This window comes from Quercus lobata, chromosome 6 (assembly GCF_001633185.2).
Source record: "Quercus lobata isolate SW786 chromosome 6, ValleyOak3.0 Primary Assembly, whole genome shotgun sequence".
Taxonomy (NCBI): Eukaryota; Viridiplantae; Streptophyta; class Magnoliopsida; order Fagales; family Fagaceae; genus Quercus; species Quercus lobata.
Genome location: NC_044909.1, coordinates 11729716 through 11739166, shown reverse-complemented (window position 1 = coordinate 11739166; position 9451 = coordinate 11729716). Strand labels below are relative to the sequence as shown.

Below are 9451 nucleotides of genomic sequence, written 5' to 3'. Positions count from 1 at the left end.
AAAAAAAAATTAAAAAAAAAAAATAAAGAGGAGGAGAAGAAAGAAATCTATTCAACTAAGCTTTGATCCGCAATAACAATCTACTATACCATAATAATACTTAAAAGAACTTCTATCCATGAACAAAGGTTCATAAATTTTCTATGAGGCTCTGGTCAAGTCAAAACAGGTGTAAACAAGAGAAAAAAACAGGAAAAGAGCATCATTTTTGTCCTCAAAAAAATTAAATTTTTTTTACTAGTATACAGAATAATCTAGAATTGTACATACAAGGAGGTTGAACAAGGTTAACTACGAAAAAATAACATTATTACAAAGCTCCTAATAATATCTGCTCAAACTCCGTGAAGAAATTATTGATAACAGTCAGGAAAGAACTCATCTGACACAGGGAATCATGTCTTCATGTTTGTCCACTGGAAGACGGCACTGGATTACGATCCTCTGGCATGGCTGGGGAATTGCTGGACAAATCTACAACTTCATCTGCTCCTCCAACCACACTCATCTTGCTGAAACTTCTTTTCTTTGATGAAGAGTTCAAATCCTCCTGCTCTTTCTCTGCTTGGCCTTCAATGCTCAAAGAAGGAAATAAAGGAGGCTCACTACCACTTAATCGACAAAAGAATTTTTCAACAGTTTCACTGATTTCTTTCCCCAGCCCATTATTGTCCGACATTAACTCCCAAACTGATTTAGAGGCCCTCTCGAGCACAGGGGTTCTGCGTAAAAGTTAACAAACAAATCAAATTTTATCTATGATAAATCTTTCCTCCGAACCAGGCTGAGGTCATTATGTGACAGTTCAGATGACCATCTACGTGTATTTTAATCACATGAGTTTTAAGTTATCTAAACAAGCAACGTGACTATTAAACATGTCATGGAATTAAGAGTTCACACAGATACTCATTTAAGTCACTTGATCCTAGAATGATTCTTTATCCTATTCCAAAGAGAATGAAAATCAGCTGAAAATATGCAAAAGAAGAAAGGATCCAAGAGGCTGATTCATTTCCATTTTTGAAACCTCCACTCTTCACCTCCCTCTTGCGCACGTATCTAGCCCATATCTGAGACAAAACAAGTTAGCCCATTAATCACCACAATTAAAAAGAATAAAATAGTCTTTCTCCTTTTCAATGTGGATTAAACATTTTCACTAACTCCTCATCTTCCATATTTACTCTCATATCTTTACATTTATGTTGTAACATTTATTCATTTTAATTATTTAATATTAAAATGCTCCAACAATCCCCCACTCATTTTAATATTAAATTTTAGTTAAAGAGAGATTACCATGCAAAGATGGATCACTATGCATTATGAAGGTGTGCTCTGCATTGAACGTTCACTTAGTAAAACAGCGATCTCAACTCCAAAGTCGTAGTGGTCTCCGACTTGAACTAGAACTGCTTTAGGGAAATTAAGCGTCATTGCTTACACATAACAACCTAGGTGTTGACATGAGCTTTTATAGCTAGCACTTTACGGCCGTGTGCTGATCCCGGTTTCATGAGTGTATTTGAGATTAAGTCCAAATCTCATAGGGAGCAGCCCCACCCCCACACTCACATAGGTGAAATTTTGTCAAGGGTGCTCCTGTAATTCTGACACCACACTCATACGAGCTACAAATTTCATTAAGAGTTTTTTACTCAACCTCTCCACGTTACAGGATAAATGCACTTACATCATAGGGATGAACAACTAAAAAATTATTTACAGAATAAATAATTAAAAATAAATAAATAGTGCATTTCTTACGACTATCGTATGATTCGTTTTTCCCATTGAACCTAATTCTCAAGATCTCTGGTCCTTGGGTTAGGTATCCTCATACATGGCTCATGATTCTATGGACTTTAGTCCCATCCCCCTTGATGTATTCCAGACTCTATCTTTTGCCAAGGCCTTGGAAAATGGATCTACAAGATTATCATTAAATTTAATATAATCCACAATTATGATGTCACTACTCAAATAAGATCGCACGGTACTATGCTTTCTTCTTATAGGTCTGGATTTACTGTTGTAGTAACGGTTTTTAACTCTACCAATTGCGGCAATGCTATTACAATGAATTAATATAGGTAAAATTAGCTTTTCCCAAAGTGGAATTTCATATAACAAATCTCTAAGCCAATTTTCCTCTTCACTAGCTGAAGCTAATGCTATTAATTCAGCTTCCATTGTTGAATTAGCAATTATTGTTTGCTTTTTAGATTTCCAACAAATAGCGTCACTACCTAAGGTTAAAATATAACCAGTGGTAGAGAGAGAATCACCTGACAAAGTATTCCAATCGGCATCACTAAAACCTTCAATCACAACAGGGTACTTTTTATAAAATAAGCCATAACTTTTGGTACCAATTAAATATCTCATGACTCAATCAATAGCTAGCCAATGATCTTTACTAGGCTTGCTAGTTAATCTACTTAGCACTCCTATTGCATATGCAATGTCAGGTCTAATACAAGCAATAGCATAACGCAAATTAACAATGATGCTAGCATAATCCTTTTGATTAAAAATCTCATCATCATTATTCACAGGAAATAAATGAACACTAGAATCAAAAGGAGTAGCTACACTTTTGTGACCATGAAAATTATATTTTCTCAACATAATATGATTGATCAAGATATATTCCATCACATGCTTTTGTAATTTTCATACCTAAAATAAATTAGCCTCACTAAGATCTTTCATATCAAAATGGCTTTTAAGCATATTTTTTGTCTCATTTATAACACGCATATTTGAGCCAAAAATCAACATATCATCCACATAGAGACTAATGATAACATGTAAATTATTCCATGATTTAGAATAAATACATTTATCACATTCATTTGATTTATAACCATTCTCAATCATGCAGGAATCAAACTTTTCATGCCACTACTTAGGTGCTTGTTTTAAGCCATATAGGGATTTAGTTAGCTTACATACCTTGCTTTCTTGTCCAGGCTCTACAAAGCCTTCGGGTTGATCCATATAAATCTCTTCCTCTAGGTCCCCATTTAGAAAAGCAATTTTTACATCCATTTGATGAATTTTCAAATCAAAAATTGCAGCAATAGCAATTAACAATCTAATAGATGTAATTCTTGTTACCGGAGAAAATATATCAAAGAAATCAAGATCGGTTTTTTGTTTAAAGCCTTTTGCAACAAGTCTAGCTTTAAACTTATCTATTGATCCATCCGGTTTCAACTTTTTTCTAAGAACCCATTTACAACATATGGGCTTACAACCCGGTGGAAGATCTATTAATTTTCAAGTTCTATTAGAAATTAGAGATTTCATCTCATCATTTACAACCTCTCTCCAAAATATAGAATCAGGTGATGTTAAAGCCTCTTTTAAATTTTGAGGATCTTCCTCAATGTTAAAAACATAATAATCAGGACCAAAATCCTTTTCAACTCTATCTCTTTTACTCCTTCTAGGTTCCATTTCAAAATTTTCTTGATTTTGTAAATGTGAAGTAGAAGAACTAGGTTGTGACAAAATATTTTCTTCACCCCCACTATTTTTCAATTTAAAAGGAAATTTTTCTTCATGAAAAATTGCATCACCAGATTCAAAAATTATTTTGTTTTCAAGATTAAAAAATCTATATATTGCACTATTAATCACATAACCAAGAAAAGTACAGGTAATAGCTCTTATACCTAATTTAGGCATTTTAAGGTCAGTAAGCCTTACATAAGCAAGACAACTCCATACTCTCAAATATCCCAAATTTGGCTTATGTCCTTTCCACATCTCAAAAGGTGTGGTGTGTGACTTTTTATGTGGCACTATTCAAAACATGACATGCAATTAAAAGAGCTTCACCCCAAAAATGTAAAGGTGCACTAGATTCAATTAACATGACATTTGTTAACTCAATTAAAGTTCTATTTTTTCTTTCAGTCACACCGTTAGAAGCAGGTGAATATGGTGCAATAGTTTCATGGATAATTCCCAAAGACTGAACAAATGAGTTGAATGAACTTGATTCATACTCACGGCCTCTATCACTTCTTATTCTTTTTATTTTTCTACCGAATTGATTTTCAACTTCTTTTAAAAAATTTTGAAATTTTTCAAAAGCATCACTTTTATTTTTCAACAAATAAACAATTGTATATTTTGAGAAATCATCAATAAAAGTGATAATATATCTATTTCTTCCACGAGTTAAAATTCCCTCAAATTCACATAAATTAGAGTGAATTAACTCAAGCAATTCGGTATTTCTTACAACACTTTTATGAGGCTTTTTTTTTGTAATCTTAGCTTGACTACTACAAGTTTCACATTTTTCAAAATCTTTTGACAGTCTTGGAATTAATCCTAAACTACTCATGATTCCCGCATATCTACTATTTATATAACACAAATGAGCATGCCAAAAATTAATAGAAGAAAGCATATAAATTGAATTGGTAGATGCTTTATTATTCTCAATATTCAATTTAAACATTCCATCACAAGCATAACCCTTGCCCATAAATAATCCATTTTTAGTGATTATATAATTATCAGATTCCATAGTTTGCTTGAAGCCAGCCTTGTTAAGCAAAAAACTTGACATCAAATTCTTCTTCATGAACGGAGTGTAAAGAACATCTTTCAACGTTAGCACATGTTCAGAAGTGAATTTCAATTCAACCTCACCACTCCCAAGAACCTTGGTTTTGCTAGAGTCACCAAGCATAACAGTTTTTTCTTCTTCAAAATGAGTGTTCAATTTGAACCAATTTATGTCATAGCAAACGTGCCTATTAGCACCAGAATCTGCGCACCACCCTTCAACATATTGCACCATATTGATGTCTGTAATCATAGCCACTAAAGGCTCTTCGGTTACATTAGCCTGCGAGACAGATTCACATTTCCAAAATTTGCAAAATCGAGCAACATGCCCACTCTTACCACAAACAAAACAGGATCTATTAAATTGATCTTGTGAAGGGGGTCCTTGGTTCTTTTTGTAATTTTTATTCAGGTTTCCCCTTCCTTGAGGTCTATTATTATTTTTAAAGGCTCTCTTTTTAGGCTTCAATTGACCATTTCTAGGAAAATGATTTTTGGGCATATTATTATTGGCTGAAATAAGGTTTACCTATGTGGTGGAATTACCATTGCTCTCTTGTGTCATGAGTGCATCTTGTCCTCTAGCCTCCTCCTCCACATGGATGCGTGTGATCAAAGTCTCCAAGGATGTCTACTTTTGTTTATGCCGCAAAGTCTTTTGGAACTCCCTCTAAGATTGTGGTAGTTTATCAATTATGTCAGCTACCACCAAATTGTCTCCAATCTTTATGCCTTCGGATCTTAATTCTGCGACAATCATTTGGAAGTCTTGTGCTTGATCCACCACCGATTTTCTATCCACCATTTGATAACGGAAAAATCTACTACCAGCATACTTCTTTGCACCTGCCTCCTTAGTATCATACTTGCTTTGTAAAGCTTTCCAAATTTTCTTAGCAGAATTATAAGTTGTATCATAATAATCATAGAAATGATCGGCAAGACAATTCAAAAGATAAGGGACAATTATATTCATCTTTTGTATACTTATCTATTTTTTCTTGATGGAGACTATATTCTTCCTCACTCATCTCATCAGTAGGAACTTTTGATGGATTTTTGTCAATGAGGATGTAGGAGACTTTGAGAAGACTCAAGTAGAAGAGGACCTTTCCTTTCCACCTCTTGAAGTGGGAGCCCTTAAAGCAAAAGGGCTTGTTGAGATCTCCAACAGGCTCATTTGGTTTCTCTTGTGTAGGCTCCATGTGTTAAATCTCCTTAAAATTGTTGGTGCAAACACAATAATAATGGAAATAACACAAAGAGAAACTAAATAGTACTTCTGAATATTTTAATTTAAAGAAAGAAATTACATAGCACTACCTCCACCGTTCACCTCTCCCTTGCGCACGTATCTAACCCAATATCTAAGACAATTCAAGTTAGCCCATTAATCACTACAATTAAAAAGAATAAAATAGTTTATCTCCTTTCCAATGTGGGATTAAAAATTTTCACTAACTTCTCATCTTCCATATTCACTTACATATCTTTATATTTATGTTGTAACATTTATTCATTTTAATTATTTAATATTAAAATGCTCCAACAGAAAGCATCCACCACAAAGAAGGTGAAGGATTCAAGGGTATTGTGGCCACTTTCAGAAGGTAAAATTTTGTTTGGCTAAGGAGAAAATATTCCTCTTTTAGATAAGACCCCTAAAATAAAAATAAAAGGTGCCATTGCCACACATGCAGTGTTAAAGTTACTTCACTACAATCAAGGCTTCTACCAAGCTTACTACACCAATATTGACAAGTGACAAATCAATTTCTTAAAGATTGACATATGAGAAATCAATTTCTATGGGGATAAATTTCTTGCTGACTTTATAGACAGATAATGTCAAAATCAGAGAGTAGACTGTTGTTGGGCTTTGTGGAGCTTAGTTTTGTTTGATTCGGTTTGACGACCCGACCCAACTCGAATAATATTGCGTGGTTTTTAATGAGAGATTTACTGAGGTTTAGTCCATGGAGTGGAGGCTTGGGCCCAAGCCGGAGCGCTCATGGACAAGCCTCCTGGGGGTCCGGAATTTTTTTTGGCCCGTTTAGCCCATATATAAACTGACTTGGTGATTAGGGTTTTAATTTTATAAAGTCGGTTTCCGTGTTTTTAAGGAGATAGAAAATATTGTAGCCGCAAGTTGTACTCTGTATTCTTCCCTGAAAATAGTGAAATCCCTGCAACTCCGTAGACGTAGACAAATTGTCGAACCACGTAAATATTGTCTTATGCATGTGATTGTTCTTTTTCTTTGGCATGTGTTTTCTCTATTTTTTTTGTTTCTCACAGGTTGGGAATTCGGCTGAATTTCCCTACAACTGCAAGCTGATGGAGACATAATTAAGAAACTATGAGAAGGACCATCACATACTGGTTTAGTTTGTTGAAGGATTCTCTCACCCTAGTGCTTACATGAATTTATGAGCAGTTTGATGCAAGGGATCCTACATACCAAGCATGAGGACGTAGGGCCTTAAGGTGCCAAATTCCATTAACAGTTACCTTCTTAGGAGGCCCTTTGATGGAGGGAGAACAACCAAGATTATATTTGAATTTATTATTTCATATTTTATTTTAGATACCCAATTTAATTTTTTGAATTTTGGATTATGATTGAGGATTCCATTGGATGTACTTGTGCCTTAATGTAATCCTTGAATCCTATTAAAAAAAAGGCTCCAGGAATGATTTGAGGAGTGCAATTTGAATAAAAAAAAATTATTAGAGATGTTTGTTTATACTTGGTGATGACTCCAAGCACCCTTAGATGGTGAAGCCTAGGGTTTTTAGCCAAATTATAGGTGGTGAAACTTAAGATGTGTCCTGCCCTCTCTTATTTTCCCTTATTTCTATTCGGAACAATTCTATCCTACATCACCCTTTAGTCATGTTAAATCAGCTAATGGATTTCCACAAAAATGTGACCATGAAAACCCTTAAGGTGAGTTAAAGATGCAGTGAAAATCATAGAAGGCCTTTTCTATCATTTTATTTTTCCAATAAATTTTACTTGCAAAATATATATATAAGACCAATTTCAGTCAGTAGATAGTTGCATGACTACTTCAGCAAAAGACCATTTCCAGTTTTCACAACCAAAAGGTTACTAGCAATTTCCTAAAGTACGATAGAGAGCTAATCAACTATTGTGAAAAATCTGAAGGGGAATGCACTCCCGCTCACACACACGAAGTTAATAAAATTACTTACTCAAGCTCCTGTCGAAGGGCATCAAACAGCTCCCTCTTAGTCTGTTTCTCTGCACCAGGGGTGTTAAGAACTTTACTTTGTTCAACCATCATTAGAGTGGTTTTCTTCAGCTCCTCCTACAACACATAAGTAGACATATAAATATTGCAATGTCTTTCCTAAACAATAAAAAATATTACAGGCAAAGAAATCATTCCTGTTCATTAAAAAAATGCACATGTAGCTCATATCTAAATCTGTCAGGCACTTCAAGCTACTGATAAATAGATAATATACTCTCACAGCACATCATATGCAAATTGCTAACCCACGTATCATTATCCTATTACAGTTCATCAAAGTGATGAACAACACTCCAACATCACTACTTTATTTGTCATAAAATATCATCACCTCTAAGAGCATTCGCACTGGCACTTGGATATGCCAAATGTAAGCTCTAATTTACAATTCAGCCCAAAAGCAGCCCACAGCCAGACTTGTATTCACCAACTATTGCAAAAAAATTTGCAATAGTGCTACATTGCAATTCTAAAGGTAGAATTGCACTGTAGCTCAATTCTAAAATAATAAATAAAATAAAATAAATAAAGAAAGACAAAAACCACATTTTCGTCCCTACATTTTCACACAATTTCACTTTGGTTCCTAACTTTTATTTCCACCACTTTTAGTCCCTATCCTTAAAAACACGTCTCGTTTTTGTTCTTGCCATTACATCAGAGACAGAAAATGCACATTGGCAAATGAAGTGCATTGTTGGCACACTAAAAACTGACGTGGCCATTAAAATAATGATAAAAAATGTTATTTGGCATTAAAAAATTCCACGCCAGCATCTAAATTTAAAAAATTAATTTATTAATTTTAACTAAATAAAAAAAATCAAAACAGAAATAAAAATCAAAATTCACATGAATTAAGATCTAATAGTATCTTGAACAAGAACACCAACCTAGACTTAAGATCTCAAAATTGAAAACCAAAAACCACCACCACTGCCACAAAATCCCTGCCAAACATCCACCAAAACTTCTACCGAACTCCACAAATCGCACAATTTCTCCAACCCACTCAAATTCTTCACACAAATTCAACCCTCATCAAAATCAAATTCCAGAAATCCATTAAACCCAATTCAATTAGAAACCCATAAATTCATTACCAAAAAAAAAAAAAAAAAAAAAAAAGGAACCCATAGACCAAAATCAAACCCCAAAAATCCATCAAAGTGATCAAACCCTCATCAAAATCAAATCTCAAAAACCCAATTAGCCCCATTCAATGAGAAACTCATAAACCCATATTTCATTCCCTTCTCTCCGAATTCTAGGGCTTGATAAATGGAGGTTTGTGTGATCGATCGACAAGAGTAAATTTTTTTTTTTTTTTTTTTTGGGTGTATTTATGAAATGGCGAGTGGTGAAGGAGACGAAGAAGTCGATGCGGTGCTCAGCGACGTGGAGGAGGGAGACAAGCCGGTGCCGATTTCGATAAAGAGCCCAAGCGCGGAGGATGTATCGGTGGAGAGGTTTTGGGAGCTTCTTGCCGAGCTCGATCGGGAGAGGTAAGCACGCGAGGTGGCGAAGAGTACGAAATCAAAGTTGCAGGTTTTGTTCAATAGGCTGAAGGCACT

At 34.6% G+C, this 9451-nt stretch overlaps 1 protein-coding gene across 1 annotated transcript; it reads right to left on the bottom strand.

Moving 5' to 3' along the window:
* Positions 1–281: 281 nt before the first annotated feature.
* Positions 282–8572, bottom strand: LOC115949822. Its single transcript, XM_031067096.1, has 3 exons — positions 8534–8572; positions 7816–7931; positions 282–722 (listed from the first exon to the last, which is right to left on the bottom strand). The coding sequence occupies exons 1-3, from the start codon at positions 8570–8572 to the stop codon at positions 404–406; spliced, it is 474 nt and encodes a 157-aa protein (XP_030922956.1). The 3' UTR covers positions 282–403.
* Between the last annotated feature and the right edge of the window lie 879 nt (positions 8573–9451).

Bases quoted from the DNA above. Each gene is read 5' to 3' on its own strand.
- LOC115949822 (XM_031067096.1), bottom strand. From the start codon at position 8,572: ATGCACTTCATTTGCCAATGTGCATTTTCTGTCTCTGAT. The intron at 7,932-8,533 runs GTAATGGCAAGA...TATGTGTTGTAG, and splicing joins GTGCATTTTCTGTCTCTGAT to GAGGAGCTGAAGAAAACCAC. The intron at 723-7,815 runs GTAAGTAATTTT...ACTTTTACGCAG, and splicing joins GCCCTTCGACAGGAGCTTGA to AACCCCTGTGCTCGAGAGGG.